We start from the raw sequence: 20,394 nt of genomic DNA, 5'->3' as shown, positions 1-20,394 counted from the left end.
CTGTCCAGAGCTAGCAAGACATTGAGCCTGGGTGCTGAGTGCATAGTACTGCTTAAAAGTGGTGTCAACACTGGCATGGGGAAGCACCATCAGTGCATACTACAGATGTTTAATTTCTGCTCTGTCTCTTGGAGGCACCGTTTGTTTAATGTTTTCTTCAGAAGTTGTTACACTACGTTTCTTTCTAGGTTTGATGCTGAAAAGCCTTATCAGCTGCTGGATGCAAAGAACATTGAGATTAAACAAATGGAGTCAGCCATGACCTCGATTTATGAATCAGCTGCTCTGTTTGAAGTCATGGTGCCAGATTATAAACAACTGAAGCAGTGCAGAAAGGAGATGTGTCTTCTCAAAGAGCTCTGGGATGTGATCTCGGTTGTGAACAGCAGCCTCGAGGACTGGCAGACCACCAAATGGGTGGATATTAATGTGGAAAACATGGATCTCGAGTGCAAAAAGTTTGCAAGAGAGATTCGAAATTTGGATAAAGAGATGAGGGCATGGGGTGCTTTCACAGGGCTGGACAGCAGAGTGAAGAACATGCTGACGGCCCTGAAAGCTGTGGCAGAACTTCAAAATCCTGCTATTAGAGAAAGACATTGGGGTCAACTGATGCAGGTGACGGGTGTGAAGTTTGTGATGGACTCTGACACCACGCTGGCTGATCTTCTGAAGCTCTGCCTGCATAACTACGAGGATGAGGTTCGTGGAATTGTGGACAAAGCAGTGAGAGAAATGAGCATGGAGAAGGTCCTGAAGGAATTAAAACTGACCTGGAGCAACATGGAGTTTCAGTACGAGCCTCACCCACGGACAAACATCCCGTTGCTGAAGTCGGACGAAGAACTCATTGAAACTCTGGAAGACAACCAGGTGCAGCTGCAGAACTTAATGACATCCAAATGCATTGCTTTTTTCTTGGAGGAAGTATCTGCGTGGCAGAGGAAACTGTCCACTGTGGACTCTGTCATTTCTCTCTGGTTTGAAGTGCAGCGTACGTGGTGTCACCTGGAGAGCATATTCATAGGCTCAGAAGATATACGGACGCAGCTTCCAGAAGTAAGAAAGCCCAAGTTTTCTCTTTCTGTTGGGAAAGGGTTGAAGAAGATCCTCCATGATCTGAAATGGGATTGTCTATAATGCCATGTTCCCCAGAGTGGGACTTCTCTCCAGCTGCCTCTCTTTTGGCAGAGACTCTGGTAGTGATGCAGTAGTTTCCCTCGCCCTGCCCAGGGATGGTTTTGTATTGTAGATTATGCCTGAGCTGAGAAGCTAGTTTTCACTGTAATGGAGCAAATACAGAGGTACTGGAGACTGAGTGCAAGGCTGCTAGTCTCATTCAGTGCTGCAGGTGGGTTCCCTGCTTATTTGGAGGATCGAGGACCAAGGTAATAATGGAAATGCTGCAAGACCTCCAAACAGACCTGAGCCAAGCAGCTCTGGCAGCATCTGCTTCCATGCCTTCAGTGCTGCTGCAGAGTGAGAGCAGATGTTCACTTGCTTCAGCAGCTGGAGCACACTTGTCATTGGTGACCTTGGGGTGCCTGTAGTAGCCCACCTTCCAGCCTTGCACCAAGTTCTATTCATTACTTTGAAAATGCTCCAATCTGGTTCTTGGCCCCTCTGGACCGCTTGCATCTATGCTGAGGGATCTTCCTTTGCATGGGCTGGAGTTGGCAATGTCCCCACTGTCCCCATCCACACATGGTGTCAGGTCCTGTGTGCGGAGCCATGGTCTGTCACCTAAGGTGGGTGTGCACAGCCGAGTGTTGTCCTGGTGATGCACCACACTGGTGCTGTCCCCTTGTCCTGCTCTGTATGGACTGCTAACTCCCACAGCTTTTCTTACTGGGCAGTATAGACAGGTCCTAAGGACCAGAGCCGTGAAGGCTGTACCGTGTGCCAGCATGCTGTTAATATCTGGCAGCTCTTTGATGGCATGTGTGAAATCGCTTCGTGCTGTGATCTGCATCCTGCTGGGCAGCTGTCTGCAGCTCAGTACCCACCTGGCAGGTGGCACAGACCAGAAACTCAGTGTTTCTGGAGGACGAACCTCCTCAGGATGCACCCAGGGCTGAGGAGCACTGTGCCAGCAGGGCATGGGATGTACTGGAGCCTCCTTGTGCCTTGTGAGGAGGGCTCAGCCCTGGGGCAGGACTGCCAGCACTGAGTGCAGGGTAGCATGGAGATGCTGCCAGGAGAGCTTTGAGTGCTTTTGTGGCCTAACTTGGGAGGAAGGGGAGGAGCGGGAATATCCTGAACATGGCTTTATTTATTCTTCACTGTTCTAAAAATTGAGGATCCTCACTAGGCACAGAGCATATCTGTCAGTGTGTCCCTCTGCTGCCACAAGGGGTTTCCATGCCCCATTTGAAGCAGGGAGAGGCTCTGCTTGCAGGAGCCATGTCCCCATTTTGGAGGTGGGCACTGATACTCTGATGCTGTACCAGGAAGGGAAGAGTGCATGGAGTCAGTGTCCTTTCCCCTGTGTGGAAATGTCTGCTGCTGCCGTGGCCAGAGAGGTTTGTTATACCACCTGAACAAAGGAGAGTAGGTATGAGGAGACATTCAAAGAGCAATTCAACCCCATGAAAGTGGTGGATCCTAGGCACTGACTTCTGCATGGGTCACTTTATCCATGGCTTCTCTGGGAGCAGTCAGAAGCTGAGTGCCTGTTTTGGGCATTTGGGTGGAAGAGCCCTTCTGATATGGTGGAGGTGTCCCTTTCTGCTCTTGGCACGAGGCTCTCAGTGGGGAATCTCTTCCCTCAACACAAATATGGTGCCTGAAGGATGGGGCCTTCCATCACAGAATTAGTGCTTTACCATGAATATGTTCTCTGTTGCTTTTTAGGACTCCAAACGCTTTGAAGGCATTGATGTTGATTTTAAGGAACTGGCCTATGGAGCTCGGGAAACCCCAAATGTAGTTGAAGCCACCAATAAACCAGGCCTTTCCCAACAACTGGAGAACATTCAGAGTAGGTAGGTGGAACTTTGGTCCCTGGATTTTGGCAGAGGCTGGGCTCAGCTGTAATAAGTTAGCTTAACCTGTGCTCTGAGGAGTTCTTTTTAAGACTGCAGGCTTGTTTGCATTCACAAGTAGCAGCACGTCTGATCTTTCTTGAGTCCTTTTATTTGTGATCCATCACCTTGAAGCCCCCAAAGTGGAGCCTGGCTTTGTGTATGTGCAAATTCTCATCCTGCCTATCGATTTGCACATGTTCAAAAGTAGGCATTCAGCAGGTTTGAGGAGCACGTGGCCTTACTACCACCCTAAATACAAGGTCTTAAAGGTCTGTTTAGCAGTCCAGGCAGGAATATCTGCAGCAGAGCTGAGCTCATGTTCTTTAATTTACAATATTATCTCTGCATATATACCCTTGGCATATGGAAGATCTAGGCTGCCTGGGAAGAACCTTACTGTCCTGAGATGGATGCACTTCTCACTTAACGTATGAGTTTGTCTGCCTGGAACACACTGAAAGCTTAATACGATAGCTTTTTTTCAGTAATAACTATCCTCTTAAAATAAGGTGGTTTTTTAAATATACATATTAGGTAAAGCCAGTGTTGCTCACAGAGGACTAGCTGCATGTTATTTATGAAGTTTGTAAGCTCAGCAGCAGTTTAGCGTGTAAACACTGAAAGATTTATTTTAGATTGGAGCAAACAAATTTCCCTTCAGGCTTCACAAACACAAAGAGCTGACTAGGTTTGAATAAGACTTTAAAATACAGCTTGTTAAAATAAAAGCAGTTATAGAAACTTTCATCCCAGTGTGAAATCACCTGTGAAAATTATGAACTTTTTTAAAGCAGCAAGTCAGACTGCAAATGCTTTCTAGCTTCTTCCACTTCTGTTTTTGCTTTTTTATGAGGCTCCTGGGCTGTTTGGCCCTTGGGGACACAGGGAGACCTGTGAGTTACTACATGCCATGCTACCCTATTCAGTGAAGGCTGTAAAGGACCACGCCGTAGGCTCAGCTCATGCCTGACATTTTCCTATGGCAAGGAGGAATCTGCCCAGCTGCAGCATGGAACATGAGGGGATATTCTTTTGTCCTGGGTGTTTATTTGCTTTGTTTCTCCAGGCTGTCGCTGTGTGAGAAGGCTTTGGCTGAATATTTGGACAGGAAGAGGTTGGCCTTTCCCAGATTTTACTTCATTTCTTCTGCAGATTTGTTGGATATTCTTTCCAATGGCACCAACCCACAGCTGGTAAGCATCGCTCTGTGTCACCTTTGCATTTCCAGCTGTCAGTGATATCACAGCATGTCCTGGGACTCTCTGGTAGCTTATCCTTCCTTTGAGTGCTTTTTCTAACCCCCCTTTACTTGGTTAAATAATAATTCCTACACAAGCCAACTTCATCTGTCATCTCTGAAAGTCGGTGCACACTGTTGTCAGATGTAACTCTGGTGAGGTTTGCAGATGGTTCTGAAAACATTTCTCAAAGCAGAGTTTGTCTGCGTGTTGATGGTGCCAAACCACTGGTGGTGAGTGAGCTGTAGGGAGGGAAATATCATTCTTGAAGATTCAGCTAGAACTTGTTCCTGACCTGGGATCCCCAGGCTCAGGTGCCTCCTGCTGCTGGAAGAGCTGCAGACAGAGCATTTGGATGTGAAAGGAGATGTCCCTTCTGAGACAGAGGAGTCGTTTGTTATTCAGCCACTTCTTTCCAGAACCATAGCTCTTGGTGTGCCCTTGTGCCAAACTGAAAGGCAAGACAGCTGGTGACCAGACAGTGGCCATGGCCAAGGCAGGCAGGTAGATCTCCTGGTTCTCTCCATCCCTGCACATCTCAGCATGCAGGCTGGGTGTCCAACCTTCTGCCCCAGGTCCTGGGCTTTCTAACCAAGGATGTTTTCTCTGTTCAGTCTGAGTTTTGGAATGCTAAGTGTGGGGAAGTCCCTTGAAATACACAATTCCCCCTGTTTACTTGTAGTGAGGGAACTTCTAGTTTCCTATTTTAGGAAATGACCTCCATGTATGCTTTCCTGCACTCCCCAAATGAGCACGAACTCTTCCACCAAATTCTGCCCACTGAGAGAAAGGAAGTTTCATAAGGAGCAAAGCAGTGCTAGGGTTGTTTAGTGATATGGGAGCATGTCAGGAAATGGGGCTATTCTGGGCTGCACAGTGCTGTGTTCTGGCTGGCAATGCTTGAGGGGCATAATTTGTTCCAAGCTTGGCTTATCATACTGATAGAATTTTGCAGCAAATGAAGAGTTGTTGGATAAGGAATAAACTCTTTGTTCCAGCTTTCAGTAGTGGATAACCTCACCTTCAAGCTTTCCATCTAATTAGGAATGTGGATGCACGCGTGGAGCAGGTCTGTACGTGCATTTGACAGTGTTGTTATTTATTGCTAACCTTTACCACTGCTTGTACCTGCCTCTGCTGCTGGCTGATTTCAGCCCTCGGAGCATTACAAATGCCCAGTTGATTGATGCATAAAATAGAGAGGAAAAAATAAGGTTGGAAAGAGAAGATACTGTGTCAAAATGCTCTGTGGAGTATGAAGGAATTCTGCGTGTTTTCTGTTAGTTGAATCTATTTGTGAAAGCAAAGTAAATGTCAAGTAGGATCATATGTTAATATACTCTCTGGTTTTCCACTGTATTTTCAAAATCTGATCATCCCTAAAGGAGGATTAAATGCACAGTGCTGTTATCCTCTTGAGCTGGGTATTGAACTTGGGTGGATTCAGGTGTGCCCAGGGCTCCTGTGGCAAAACTATAGCAATGGTTATTGGAAGCCTTGTGAGCAGGCCAAGGTGTGGGATGTGGAGATGAGTGAACAGAAACTTCTAGATGTAAGAAAAACTTTCTATGGTTTTACTTAATGTTTGAAAGGAGAGATTTTAATCTGGGCAGATGCAGAGTGCCAATTTCTTCTTGAAAGTGTTCAGCATTTTCCAAAGTCTGGCCCTACTTGGACATGCATAAGGTGGCTACTGAGGAATGTCAGCTGCAGTTTGTGAGAGCAAGCGTGGTTGTCCTTTGTGAGTCAGGTTTAAACAGACAAGTCTGTTGTCTTTCTCTGAAAGCATCAGCACACCATGCATCTCAGGCTGTTCTCAGCCTCATCACTTAGGAGGCTGCCTCCGACCATCTGCCCATCCCTGGCTGTCTTTGAGAGAGGCGGCTCTGCTCTGGGACTGCTTTGTGAGCCGACCCTTGGGGGAACATCAGTCCTGGGAGACAGCTGCCTCTGGTGGTGGCAGTGATCTGGTGCACGACTGAAAGGAAGTGATCTGGAAGAAGATCTGGTGACCTGCTTGGCTTCCATCGGGAAAGCGCTGATGTTGAGAGCCTGCAGCAGAAAATCTGACACCTCCACATTGGCTTTTCAGTCTCATACAGCTGTGAACAAGGCAGGAGTTGATCGCTTTCATTCTAGAAGAGCTCTTTTGGTCAGGGTGGTTTTGTAGAAGGGCTGGGCTGCTAAGCTGTTTAGCATGGATCTTCATCAGAAATAAAGGTCTCATGATGGAGGAGATCTCGTGACTTCATTGGCCCAGAATTGCCTTCTAATAATGAGAAAGCAGGGAGATTCACAGCGAATAAAACTCCCCAGCGTGGAGGGATGAATAGGATGAAGCAGAGCAGTGGCTGGAGACCTTTCATCTTTACGTGGTAGGGAAAGTGGGCCTAGGAGGTGATGTAATGTTTGAATGTTTGCTTTCTGTGCTGTTACCCAATGTAGGAAATTTCTCAATGGAAAAATGTGCTTTACTAAGGCATGTCTGCTTTGTGAATTGAATAGAAATAGCTGGAAGTATTGGAAGGGACAGCAGCAAGCTTGTGATCCTGGCAATACATGAAAAGCTGTGGTCGCACTGAGACATTCAAGAGCTTCCTTATGAACATGGCTGTTGCTGTGAGTTGTGTATGGTGATGGCTGCTCTGCTTGCCCTGTCTCAATCACTTTATACAATTCCGCCTGCAGGTGCAACGTCATCTTTCCAAACTCTTTGACAACCTGGCCAAGATGAGATTCCAGCTGGACTCTGAGCAAAAGCCAACCAAGATTGGCCTGGGGATGTACAGCAAGGAGGAGGAGTACGTCAGCTTCAGTGAGCCGTGTGACTGCAGTGGGCAGGTGAGAGGGAGGACCTCATCCATCAGAATGGTCTGGGGGGCTGCTCTCCCACACCATATTTGGGCTTCTGTAGAACTCCACTACTCTCCCTTAATGAGAGAAAGGTTGGAAGAGGTGCTTGTGTGATTTAGCAGCTTCATACTTAGTGGCCCTTGGTCCCACTGTGGTTACATGCTCACGGAATTGATGCATTGGCATTGGAGTCCACAGAGGGAACAAAGGGCCTTTTATCAGCTAATTGGGGTTTCATTTATTCATTTATTTATTTAAGATATTTTGAATGTTAGTCTTACATCTTGTTAAGAATATCCTCGTAAGGGAGGAGCTGTGCATTGGAAATAGAATAAGCCCTTCCATGCTACCTCTGCATGGGCATCTTTTGGAAGACAAGGGTTTTTTTCCTATTTTCTCATCTTCGTTCCTTCACAGGACGAATTACTGAGCTACTGCTCAGCTAGTCTGTCCCCACAGCTGTACCTTTCTGTATCAACTCTTACAAGAAGCTGAAGTATGTATCAGCCACCAAACTGCGTGGTGATGGGGCATGCTGCATTTGTGCTCTCCTCTCATTGAGGATTTTGTGGAATATGAATTTCAGGAGGAATCTTGTTCCCAAGTTTGGCAGCACTTCTTGCCTGCTGCTGGTAGATTGCACATGAGTCCTATCTGTGATCCTTCTTGTGGCCTGGAGGAGGAACATACTGCTCCAAATTACTCATCCATGGAGTTTGTTTTGGTTTCTCCCATAGCTTGAGTTCAAGAAAGATCTTGCCTGTTGATGTCTACCCATGCAAGTTGTCCAGTACCAGAATCATCTAAATCCACTGAGTCCGAAAGAGGCTGAGGCTTGTTTAGAGAGTTGAGATTCTTGTGCCATTCTGTATCTTCACTTAAGCCAAAAGTGCTTAGGAAGAGCTGATGTGTTACTGTGATTTAATCTGTCCAGGTTGAGGTCTGGCTGAATCACGTACTGAACAGCATGAGGGCTACAGTCAGAGATGAGATGACAGAAGCTGTAACGGCATATGAGGAGAAGCCAAGGGAACAGTGGCTCTTTGACTACCCTGCTCAGGTATCTGCTGTTGTTCATTCATCTCTGCTTGTTCTGGTGCATGAAGAGGCAGCTCTTGGCCTTTTTCAGTCCTGCTCTTTCCTTCTTACAGTAACAGCATCTCGCTGACTGAGAGCCTTCTGCTGTGCTGCCCAGTAGTGATGGGGGATGAGTTGTCCTTCATCCTACCATTCTTCTACAGAATCTCCAGGCTGAGCCCTGTGGTCTGGCTGGGGCTGCAGGGAAAATATTCTCTTGGTTGGTTTACAGTGCTCATGGGCTTGGGCAGTGCTGTGTCAAAGACAGGTTTGTCTGCCCAGAGAATGAGAGAGATGAAGATGGATGGTGAGGGCTAATGAGAGGAAAGAGCCCTCTGACAGCTTCAAGGTCTCCAACTCTGCCTCCATTGCTGTGTCTGGCACATGAAAAATGCTCACTTACTAATAAGTAGTTGTTAAATATGTCTTTATCACTGACATGTTTTTAAATGAACACTGCTGAGCAGGTCCCCGTTGTCCTGTGTGCTGTGACTGCTGTATTTAATTTCATGTCACGGATCCTTTATCTTTGATCTCTCATGGATCACATGCTCTCTAAGTTCTGCTGTTTTCCCTGGTACTGAGCCAGCTCCTTTCCCTAGGTGGCTCTGTCCTGCACACAGATTTGGTGGACGACTGAGGTTGGGATTGCCTTCGCCAGACTGGAAGAAGGCTACGAGAACGCCATGAAGGAATACCACAAGAAGCAAGTGACCCAGCTGAACACCCTCGTCACCATGCTAATTGGGCAGCTCTCCAAGGGTGACAGGCAGAAAATCATGACAATATGCACCATTGATGTGCACGCACGGGATGTGGTGGCAAAGATGATAGCACAGAAGGTTTGTGTTTGCAGCTCAGCAAAGTCCTGGGCTGGGCATTGGAGGAGGGAGAGTCAGCCACATGCCATTCAGCTTGCTGCCTTGGAGGGAGAAACAAGACTGATTTTGACCTCTGCAGAGTTTGCTGCGAGGAGCATGGTGTCATGCTGAGCAATGAAAGCTGGGGTAGAGAAGGAAGAAGGAGAGGACATTGGGAGTGATGACATTTTCCTGCCCCAGGGAAGCAGTGTGTTAATTCCTTAATTTGTTTTACCTGCTTCTGCTTAGCTACTGAACTGTCATAATGTGAACCCATGAGTTCCCACGCCTTCACCTTTCCAGTTCTCCCCCATCCCTCCTGCGGAGCGGCTGCGCGGTGCTGAGCTGCTGTGGGTTCAGCACAGCACTCTGACAGTGCATGTGGGTGCATTGCAGGTGGACAATGCACAGGCTTTTGTTTGGCTGTCGCAGCTCCGACACAGGTGGTCAGATGAGGAGCGGCACTGCTTCGCCAACATCTGTGATGCCCAGTTCCTCTACTCCTATGAGTATCTTGGCAATACCCCTCGGCTTGTGATCACTCCACTGACAGACAGGTAGGTCCCCGGGAGCCACCATCACAGCTGGGTTGTGCCGTGCAGTCAGACACAGCTGCCAGACATGGATGGGTTTGGTTTTGACACCCACATCCCCCTTGTTCTTTCTCCACGTCTCAGCATTCTTGTGGCAGAGCTCTATCTCTAACCCAGCAGTGGTACCCACTGGGGTATCTGTGCCTCAGATCCCAGGCTGGGGTTTAGCTCACAGATTAATATGTTCACCTGTGTGTTTGCCTTTGCATGGGTTGTCCACAGTCCCATGCAGACGATAATTTTAGAAAACTTTCATCCTGTCTTGAAGTAGACCCCTACTACGTGGTTCAGTTGTCTCTATGAGGATGCTTGGAGGGACTTGAGATGCTCTGCAGTGTCCCAGCTGGCTTCCGGCTGCCAGTTCAGAAACATTCAAGTCTTCTGTGGACCCTGTGTTGCATCTTCACTCTCTACTTGGCATCTCAGGTGGCTCAACCATGTTAGTCAGCTGAGCCAAGACGCCATGTATTATCATTACAGAATCACAGAATGGCCAGGGTTGGAAGGGACCTCATGGATCACGAATCTCCAACCCCCTGCCACACGCAGGGCCACCAACCTCCCTATTTAATACCAGACCAGGCTGCTCAGAGCCCTGTCCAACCTGGCCTTGAACACCTCTAGGAATAGGGCATCCACAGCCTCTCTGGGCAGCTGTTCAGCACTTCACCACTCTCATAGTAAAGAACTTCCCCCTGACATCCAACCAAAATCTTCCCTTCTTTAACTTAAAACCATTTCCCATGTCCTGCAGTTATCTACCCTTTCTAAGAGTTGATTCCCCTCCTGTTTTAGGCTCCCTTTAGGTCATCGTGTTTTGTTAACCATATTGACTACAACTCCGTGGCTTCTACAGGGAGGTGTGTGGGCATCTAGCATATGTCTGTCATCAGCATGAGAGAGGAGCTTTGGGGTAGCGCTGAGTAGGATGATTCCTAAGCCACCTAAGCAAGTTTCTGGCAGTGGTGGGCAATGGGACACTTTCAGTTGGAGGGTACTGGGTGGCAAGAGGAAGGTCTCTCAGAAAAGCCAGCTTTTTCCCACGTTACCTGGGATGTTCTCAGTATCAGTAGGCAGTATGGGCTTTCAAATCAAGCTTAAATCTGAAGGCCCATCAGCAGACCCTGATGGAACTGTACACAACCAGGCAGAGGTGATAATTGATGCAGAGGATATTCAGCTTCCACGTGCACTGTGCTCAGCTACTGCTTTGCAGAACGAAGGCTCACCAGAGCGCGTTGCTTCAGTCCCTTTGCTCTGCGTCCCAACAGTGACCTATTGGACCAGGTCTCAGTCTCTTCTCGTTTTCCCTTTTTCTTTTGCCGTGCAAGATGTTACATCACCCTGACCCAGTCACTGCATCTGACCATGAGCGGAGCACCTGCGGGCCCTGCAGGCACCGGCAAGACGGAGACTACGAAAGATTTGGGGCGAGCCCTGGGCATCATGGTGTACGTGTTTAACTGCTCCGAGCAGATGGACTACAAGGTACTGCAGTGCTGCACCTCACTGCCTGCTGAAACCTCAGCTGGTCCCTCTGGGATCACTGCCATCCACCACCTCGCTCTGCTCCTTTCTACTGTACTCCATGCCATCCTCTTCCCTTTTCTAAGACTCGCATGTGGCTCTTTGAGAAGCAGAGAGCCAAATCCCTCTCTCTGCCTCATGACACCTTTCCTTCTGGAATTAGTTTTTCATGTGAAATGCTTGAAAAATCTGTGTTAATGCTTCAGCCCTGTTCCTTTCTCCCCACCGTGCTCATGGGCTGATGGCAGGGCTGCCACCTGCCCTGCTTTTTTCAGGGTTCTCTGCCAAATAAAGGTGAAGCCTGCTGAACCTTCCATCACTGCAGAAGGTTGAATCATCAGGTTGAGCTTTGCTCCCTGCCACTCTGGCACGGTACAATGATTTGGTAGCCTTAGATCATATTTTATTCAGCATATGGGCTCTCCCAGGAAGCAGAGCCATAAGTAATTCAGCACAGGTGACCTTTAAATCAAACGAGTGCACAGATAGATCAAGAAAGTGCAATTAGCAAATCAAGTGGCAAACTGTGTGGAGCTATAAATATTATAATTGAGTTGTGCCTGCTGTTTCCACGCACTCTTCTAAATACCCACAATAGACTGTGAGTTGCTAAAAAATAAACAGACTGGGAATGAAAATAAGCATCCTTTTTTTTTTTCGTTTTCTTTTTGGGGTTGATTCCGTTCTTAATGTCACTGTTGTAATTTTGTCGTTCTGTTTTATTTTTATTTCTTTCAGTCTTGTGGGAATATTTACAAAGGCCTTTCCCAGACGGGAGCCTGGGGCTGTTTTGATGAGTTTAACAGGATCTCAGTCGAGGTCCTTTCTGTGGTGGCTGTGCAGGTAAGCGGAGAAACACTCATAAATACACACAGACAGGGCAGAGTTGTGCTGCACTCATAGAGCAGCAGTAAACATGGGAGGTGCATGTTGCTGGTTCCTCAGCATCGTGGCTGAGGAATGATATCCCAGGGTTATCACACGCAAATCACAGCACTGACAACGTGTGGCAGTTATGCTGCAAGTATTTCTGTCACTTCTTTTTCTTCCTGCAATTACAGCATTAGTGTGGAGGCAATACCTTTCTCCAGATCAGTGCATGCTGTGGTTCTGTGCTCCGTCCTGAGGAATACACTTCATCATTAACGTGCTGTGAGATCATTGCAGCCCATCATTTTATAGGGAAGAAGTGTATTATGGCTACTCAGTCTGCTGTTCAGGGAAGAGAGGAGGATGTCTGGGGCTGATCATGGCCTGCTGGGCTTTCTGGTGGTTATTTATTGCCTCCAGTCAGGCACAGCTTTTGTATCATGTGTGAAGAATAGAAATATGTCCAAGATATATTTTCCTAACACCTGCCTGTCACCAACCCCAAGTCATCTTTCCCTTCTTTTGGTTTTCATGTGGAGTTAATCTCAGTATCTGTAAAGAGGGCTGTTCCCAGCAGGGTGGGTGCAGTTCCTGGGAGGAAAGCCTGCAGCCCCGTGGTGCAGCTTGGTGTCACTGGAACTTCTGCCCACCTGCAGCCTTGGTTGGTGTGCTTGCCTAGGATACACAGTGTGGAATCAAAGCCTAGAGAGGGCTGTTTGAGCTGTGCCTGGCTGTGTGTAACTCTTTTCCCTGTAGGATGATTTCTCATCTTTTTGTTGGTTTATCTGTAGAGACAATGAAGGTCAGGCTGGAGCAGGCTCTGAACAGCCTGATGGAGCTGTGGGTGTCCCTGTTCATTGCAATCTTTAAGGGTTTTTTCCTACTCAAACAATGCTATGATTAGTGAGTTCCATGCAATGCACATCAGCAGCCCTGGGAGAGGGGCTGGTAATGAGAGCCCTCTCCCCATCGTGCTATGGAGCCCTGTTCTCTTGTGTTTATATGTAATCTGGCACATCCCCTCCTTTTAACGGCCAGTGGGGGAATCTGGAATTAATTTGGAATTACCTCGAGCTCAGTCACATTGGTGCCCTCTGAAAGCACCAGGGACATCCCTGAGGCAAGGTGGGATGGGGAGCCCCCAGCATCCAACTACCCCAAGCATTTGGGTGGTGGGTGCCCAGCTGCACTGGGATGGATGAAGCAGTTCTGACTTAAGCAGCACTGAAAATGTTGATCCTTGGGGAACTTCACTGTGGAAAACTGGGAAGCTGAAGGGTTCAACTTCTTCTGCACCCAAGTGTCAGTTGAATGCAGGGTTTTAGGATCCTGGTGTTTGATGGAGGTACAGAGTTCTTGATATGTTCTCTTTTGGGCTCAGTTTTGTAGGAAGAAGTGTCTAGAGCCCAGAAAGTTCTGTACTCTTGTAGATGTTTCAGTCAAAGATGTTCTGAACCCCTCCATGGACTCCTCACTCTTCTCATCTCCCTCTAAGCTGTAATTGGTTCCTTACGTGGCATCCCAAAGAAGCCCCAGGCGAGTAGAGGCGTTTATGTGCCTTTCCCTCATTTTCTCTTCCATCAGATTCTAATTGAAAGTTGTCATTGAAAAAAGTCTTTGAGGATCTTAAAATAAAAGGGAAGCTGAACAAAAGAAGCCCAGATATGACTCAACTGCTAATGATTCTCTGCTCCTGGCTGGAGAGCCGCGTCTGAGGAAGGCAGCACAGCTGTCATTCCATTGCTGGCTGCTATTAGGGGTGTAACCATGGCGATGTTTAATTGGCTGCCTTAGTCATGCAGCTAACGTCGATACGGTTCCTTACAGGAAAATATTCGTTTAATTGCTTCTCTTTAAGATGGCAAACAGCGGTGAGGTTAGAGTGGTGAAAATAGATTTCTCCCCTGCTTAAGTTGTGTTGGTGAAGAGATGATGGGTCTTTAATAAACTCGGTTCTTTGGAACCCAAGGAATGGGAAGGACAGCACTGCAATCAGGCAAATGTAATATTAGTAAGTGAAGGTGGCAGGGGAGGCCTTGCAGCTTCTGCCTGGTAATTTTGGTTTAAATTAAGCATCTGATATCCCAGAAACTTAACAAGTGATAAGTTCTGGGGCCGTTTCCTGCTCCTCACCCATTGCTCTTATGAGAAATAGTGCAACTCTTCTCAGCTCCTTTGCCTGTTTCCCAGTCTCTTCAGCTCTGTTCTCTGCTTTGTCAGACCTTAGCTGTGATGGGAAATTGATGCTGGCACACAGATGTACTCCAAATGCTATATAGATATTTATATGGTTGATTAAAAAAGTGAAACAGCAACAATAAAACCCAACCAGTGGTAAGCTCTGTCTGTCATGGGGCCAGGGGTAAGGAGTGTGGCATCGTCATCTAATGTATTTCTTTGTACTGAATGCCATTCCAACGTTTTGCCTTGGCTCCTAGGTGAAGAGTGTGCAGGATGCAATACGGGAGAAGAAGAAATCCTTCAGTTTTCTTGGAGAAGAGATCAGCTTGGTACCTTCAGTGGGAATTTTCATCACCATGAACCCTGGTTATGCTGGGCGAACTGAGCTACCTGAGAACTTAAAAGCTCTCTTCAGGTGAGTCCAGGCCAGGTTTTGTGGCCTGTGTAGGGCTGACAGGAGTTGTCTTTTGGGATGTCTAAGCTTGACTTTGTTTTCTTGGAGAAAATGCATTGGAGAATCACAGATTTCTGCCTTGCACAAGAAGCCAGTACTAGGAGTATAGAGGCATGGAAAATGAGCTGTGTGCTTTGTGTTGGTGAAGTCAGTGCATGACCTGTCTCACAGGAGTAATTCTGGAAGATAGCATTGCAAATCCACTGCCCTTTTACAGCTGCAGATCGACTCCTCGTTCTCAGCAAACACAGGCTGTTGCTGCCTTTTGGCTCATTTCTCAGTAGCTGAATATTGTAAAAAGTACAGCCCTGGTCCTTCAGCTGGATAGGGCAGGATGGAGGGGTTGGAACTTGATGGTCCTTGGGGCCCCTTCCAACACAAGCTATTCTATGATTCTGTGATCTCCTTCCCTCTCACTTTCCTGTGGAACAGTTGTCTCAGATAGATAGCCGCAGCCTCTGTCTGCTCTGCTCTGGGACTCGTTATCCCACTTGTTTCATTATCACACGTCTGTGAGCCTGGATGGCCATTTTTCCTCTGGCACATCACCTGGACGTGGGGTTAATGGGCACACACAGGGCTCCCACCCTCAGCTCCCTTCCCCTCTGCTCCCACACCAGCACTGCCTGCAGTGGGAGGGGCCCATCCTCTTTTCAGCACAGTGCTAAGACTTTGCAGAAGATGGGGGAGAGGCCCAAATCTGAGTCTGTCTGCAGGTTCCTGCACCAAGCCACTGGTGTTATCCTTTTCTGAGCATCACGCAGTATTCACTATTGCTGATTCAGCAGGTTCAGCATCTGCTCTCCTACCCCTCAGGATAACACTATTGCCTGGAAACAAACCATTGTAGAAAGGAGATTTCAACAATGATATTTTCTTCTGAAGACTGATTTTTCTTTTTTTTTTTTTTTTCTTTTTTTTTTTTTCCCCATCAGCGCTGACACAAATGTTTTCAGGTGAGCTTCAACACAGCCTCCTGTTTCAGCTCAGGACAGAGCTCATATAAACTCAGGAAGAGCTGGAGAGGGAGCTTCTGTGTCTTTGGGGTGGCATAAGCTGCAGTACAGAATCATAGAATGATTTGGGTTAAAGATCACCTACAGCCTGCTGTGATCAGAACAGCTGGTAGCGTAGGCTTTTTGTTTTATTACATCCTCTGAATTCAAGCCCAAACCATACTAATATGTAGGCAGCAAACTGTGCCTGTCTCCTCTTTATAAGACCTGTAGTCAAAGGTTCTGCTCTCCTCCCTCCCGTCCTCCTAGGCCATGCGCGATGGTTGTGCCAGACTTTGAGCTGATCTGTGAAATCATGCTGGTGGCTGAGGGGTTCATCGAGGCCCGTGCGTTAGCCAGGAAGTTCATTACTCTGTACCAGCTGTGCAAGGAGCTCTTGTCCAAGCAGGTGAGCCCGTTTCCATGGCTGCACGGAGCAGAGGAGCACCTGGATCCCAAAAGTTGCTCAGAACACAATGCTTTGCCACTGCAACTCCATGACTGAAGCTTCCCAGCTGTTCTTTAGTGACTGCAATTGTGCTGGAGGCTGAAGGGGGTCTTGGGCTGTCTAAAGGCTGTGGACAAAGTAAGAACATAAGAAGTTACTCCTTGGCTTGAGAGCTCCTCTCATACCTCTTTGTGATCCTTTTCCAGTTTTTGCCCTTACAGCTCAGTGCTGCTTCTGAGCTGTAACATGCCAACATGCTGCACATGGTAACCTTGTAATGCAGAAACCTGGGTGTTTGGGGCCTCATAATGTACTAACATGACTTTCGCTTTATTAACTTGTGCAGATCCAGGCTAGGCTGGACTTGCTTTAGCTTGTTTCATTATTTTGGTGGAACAAATTGCTTAGGTCTTGTTTAGTGCAAGTTCTATTGCTGTTCTGCTGCCAGCGTTGAGTCCCCACGGTAGTAGAAGCAGTTGAATTATCTGACTCTTTAATGCTGTCCCTGAAAAGAATCTCATCCAGGAAAGAAATCAGGTAGCTCAGTCTGGAGGAGGCTTCTGGGCACAATGCAAATATCAGATTTGGACATATTTCTATTGTTGGCTTGTGTGGCTGTTCAGAGCTACTAGTTCTTCCCCCTTCATGGCATCATGGCAGTGTGGTGTCTAAACATAAATTCATCCTTCCTTTTTCTCCTGCACAGGATCACTATGACTGGGGCTTGCGTGCCATCAAGTCAGTGCTGGTTGTTGCTGGTTCCCTCAAGAGAGATGACCCAGGGCGGCCTGAAGACCAGGTTCTGATGCGTTCTCTTCGTGACTTCAACATCCCCAAGATAGTGACTGATGACTTGCCCGTGTTTATGGGGCTGATTGGGGACCTCTTCCCTGCACTGGATGTGCCTCGGAAGCGTGACTTGAATTTTGAGTCGTTTGTGAGGCAGGCTGTGTTGGACCTCCGGCTGCAGGCTGAGGACAACTTTGTGCTCAAAGTAAGGCCAAATAATCAGCTGTGCCTACATCGCCATCAAATTGTGGTTTTCCTCAACCATTTTTGCCTTTGCAGAGGTGGCTCTGTGCAGAATTCCCCTTTCGATCTGACCTTGGTGGAGGAGACAGTTTGCTATGCTGGTTCTGACACAGTTGTGCAGAAAGCCAGCACTGACTTAGTCCCTGAGTTTACAAGGGGCCAAACCTTGTTGCTTGATGAAAGCATGATCCCTGGAGAGCAGAGCTTTGTCAGCCAACAGCTATAAGGTATAAATCACAAAATCATGGAAGGGCATGGGCTGTAAGGAACCTTGAGGATCTTGTAGTCCCATCCCTATGCTGTGTGCAGGCTGCCCCTCAGGCTGCCCAGGGCCCGTCCATGTCCTTGGGCACCTCCAGGGATGGGGCACCCACAGCTCTCTGGGCAGCAGTGCTGGGGCCTCACCATCCTCTGAGTAAAGAATTTCTTCCTGATGACTGACCGAAATCTCTCCTCTGTCATTCAAAGCCGTTCCCTCTTGTCCTATCACTATTCGACTGTGTAGAAAGTCATTCTCTGTCCTGTTTACAAGCTTACTTTAAGTACTGGAGGACCACTGCCTGGTGTCTTCTGTTCTCCAGGCTGAACAAACCCAGCTCCCTCAATCTTTCTTCATAAGAGATGATTGGAGCCCTCTGGTGATCTTTGTATCTCTCCTCTGGGCACGCTACAACAGCTCCACATATTTCTTGTGCTGAAGAGCATCAGTCCCAAGACTGGCTCCTGGGAGACATTACTCATCACCAACCTACACTTAGACAGACCTGCTGACCACAACCCTCTGGCTGTGACCATCCAACCAATTTCTTACCCACTGAATAGTTCAAATCGTTCCAATCTGTGTCTCTCCTCCAATTTACAGATAAGAATGTGGTGTGGCATCATAGATAAGGCCTTGCAGAAGTCCAGGTAGATGATATCAGTTGCTCTTCTTTGTCTACTGATGCTATCACTCAATCATAGGAGGCCACCATTGGTCAGGCAAAATGGTGCTGGTGATTTATTTGCAGTCTGAGGTTCTCAACCATCACGATCAGAGTGGCGAGATCAAACTTGAGCCAACCCCATTTGCGTATCTTGGTCACATCCTTCTAAAGAAAAGGCTCAGCAGAAGCTGCTTTGTAAGTCTGAACTTCAGTATGGCATCGTTGTCTGAAATTTGGGCATGCTTTTTTCAGGTGGTGCAGCTGGAGGAGCTGCTGACAGTACGGCACTCTGTCTTTGTGGTGGGAAATGCAGGCACGGGCAAGTCGCAGGTAATGAGGTCTCTGAACAGGACTTACCAGATAATGAAGCGACGGCCTGTCTGGACAGACCTCAACCCCAAAGCAGTCACCAACGATGAGCTTTTTGGCATCATAAACCCAGCGACAAGAGAATGGAAGGACGGTATGTGTATTTTCTCCCTGAATGGGTGGATAAAGAAGGGTTTTAATTTTTTTTATGAACTTCTTGAGCAATGTAGGAGGACTCCTTGTGTGCAGGTTGCAAAGCCTGGCGTTTGTCTGCTGCTCGCACCCATGTGAGAGTTTGTGGTTGAAAGGATTTGTAGGATGTTTCAGCTATTTGGTTGTCAGATGGGAAGTGTAACATGAGCCTGCTTTATGCTATTGCCCTGAGAGTGTCACGTCCCTTAAGACCAGCAGTTACCAGTTCCTAAATGGGACAGATAAGCTGGAGTGAGCTGGGCCAGTGACAAAAGAGATGAGTGCTGAGGCCCCTCAGCATGTGCCAGCCCTGAGTTTTTACTGCTGGTAGAACACATACGCCAGCCCTGGAAGTGATGCTTTTCCACCACAGTATTTTCCACCAAGTTGCTCCCTGATCTCTGCAGTACACCAGGACTTGCCAGACTGTCAGTCGTCATCACTCCCAAGGAAAATAAGCCATGTGCTTAAAACTGGCTGAAAGGTCACAGGCAAATCTTGGTTGTTTAATGCAGGAATGCAGTTTTGATTTACGTTTGCAGCTGGTCTGGGAGAAAGGCATTGCCATCAATCATTCTCAGCCAGAATCTCATCAAAGATAAGGAGACAAACTGTCACCCACCTCTCCCTGCCACGGACCCCTCCCGATGCCCCGCTTTGCTCCAATGTCAGGGCTCATTTCATTTAATTGTAATTAGGGACCCTAAATGGAAAGTGAGGGAGGGAAGTGCGGGACGCAGGCAGAGCTGTGCAGGAGGCTGCAGCAGCAGATGGAGGGCTGCAGGTGGCATGGAGTAGCAGCACAGGATGTGGTAAAGGCATGCACTCTTTCTTGCCTGGCCTGCAACATTTCAAGGGAGCATAGGTGATTCTGCCCTGAGATTTAAAGGCAAACACTTTTTGTGTTGGCCATTCCTGAAAGTTCTGTTTCTTTTGGCCAAATAGCAGCAAGGAGATTTTTCCCACAGTCCAACAGGAGGTGATGCTGTCATCTCATCACTGTTCATTATTGAGAGCTGAAAAGGCTGTACCTGTTAGATGGTGGAAGGTCCCACGAGGGAGCCCTAAAAGTGTGCTTTATAAAATCAAGCTCCTCTTTTAAGCCTCTTGACAGCTCTGTGGTGTGGATGCACAGGGTTAGGAGAGAGGCACTTTTCTCTCTGCTGCTGTCACAGAGCATATGAGGAGAGCATTGATGCTTTGAGACAGTCGATATTTTGGATACTAATGATCTTGGAGCAGATTCAGGGGCAGTTTGCGTGGCACGTGTTCAACATGTGAGGGGCTGCTTAGAGGCAGAGCCAGTGGAGTCCCCCTTTGTGACTTAATCTCAGAATGAGATACCCAAATCAGGTGAACTCTTCTGCATTTGCTGTGTGCAGGCTTAATTTTCAGTCATGTAATGCCACTGTCCATTCCTGGCGTGGGTCACAAAGAAATAGCTTCTCTTGGAGGAAAGAAGTGTGTTTGTTAACAATTCATCAGGAGAGACGCTTTGTTTTTCTTTCATGTTTGCCTGATGTTTCTTCATGGAGACCAGCATCTCCCTCGGTGTTTCCATGTGTGGAACAGAGCTGTGGTTTCGTGGAGTTTCCGTTTGCTCTGCAGTACTGCTGCTCTGTTCCCAGCCTCCTTGCTCTTCTTAACATTCATTATTTACTCCCCTCGAGACACTGCATCCTCTCTGTCTCCTTGATTTTACTGACATTTTGTTCTGTCATTCAATGTCATCCCCTGCTTGTTCTCCCCTCAATCTCACTAAAGCCATGACCCAGTGTTTAATGCATCTTGATTTCCCTGAAATATTTTGAGC

At 47.6% G+C, this 20,394-nt stretch overlaps 1 protein-coding gene across 1 annotated transcript in view; it reads left to right on the top strand.

The window, feature by feature from the left end:
* Positions 1-20,394, top strand: part of DNAH9 (dynein axonemal heavy chain 9) — a 190,824-nt gene that overhangs the window by 32,188 nt on the left and 138,242 nt on the right. Inside the window, exons 20-32 of the mRNA XM_042883918.1 lie at positions 189-1,059; positions 2,854-2,984; positions 4,093-4,219; positions 6,953-7,105; positions 8,052-8,177; positions 8,797-9,036; positions 9,451-9,611; positions 10,979-11,135; positions 11,913-12,017; positions 14,483-14,640; positions 15,945-16,083; positions 16,829-17,116; positions 18,333-18,543. Of these exons, the coding sequence (XP_042739852.1) occupies positions 189-1,059; positions 2,854-2,984; positions 4,093-4,219; positions 6,953-7,105; positions 8,052-8,177; positions 8,797-9,036; positions 9,451-9,611; positions 10,979-11,135; positions 11,913-12,017; positions 14,483-14,640; positions 15,945-16,083; positions 16,829-17,116; positions 18,333-18,543 (2,867 nt within the window). The remainder of the gene's footprint in view (positions 1-188; positions 1,060-2,853; positions 2,985-4,092; positions 4,220-6,952; positions 7,106-8,051; positions 8,178-8,796; positions 9,037-9,450; positions 9,612-10,978; positions 11,136-11,912; positions 12,018-14,482; positions 14,641-15,944; positions 16,084-16,828; positions 17,117-18,332; positions 18,544-20,394) is intronic.

The sequence above is a fragment of the Lagopus leucura genome, unplaced genomic scaffold (assembly GCF_019238085.1).
Source record: "Lagopus leucura isolate 7727_CA_CO unplaced genomic scaffold, USGS_WTPT01 Super-Scaffold_100040, whole genome shotgun sequence".
NCBI lineage: Eukaryota > Metazoa > Chordata > Aves > Galliformes > Phasianidae > Lagopus > Lagopus leucura.
The sequence above is the reverse complement of the archived record's forward strand: the minus strand, read 5'-3'. Positions and strand labels throughout refer to the sequence as shown.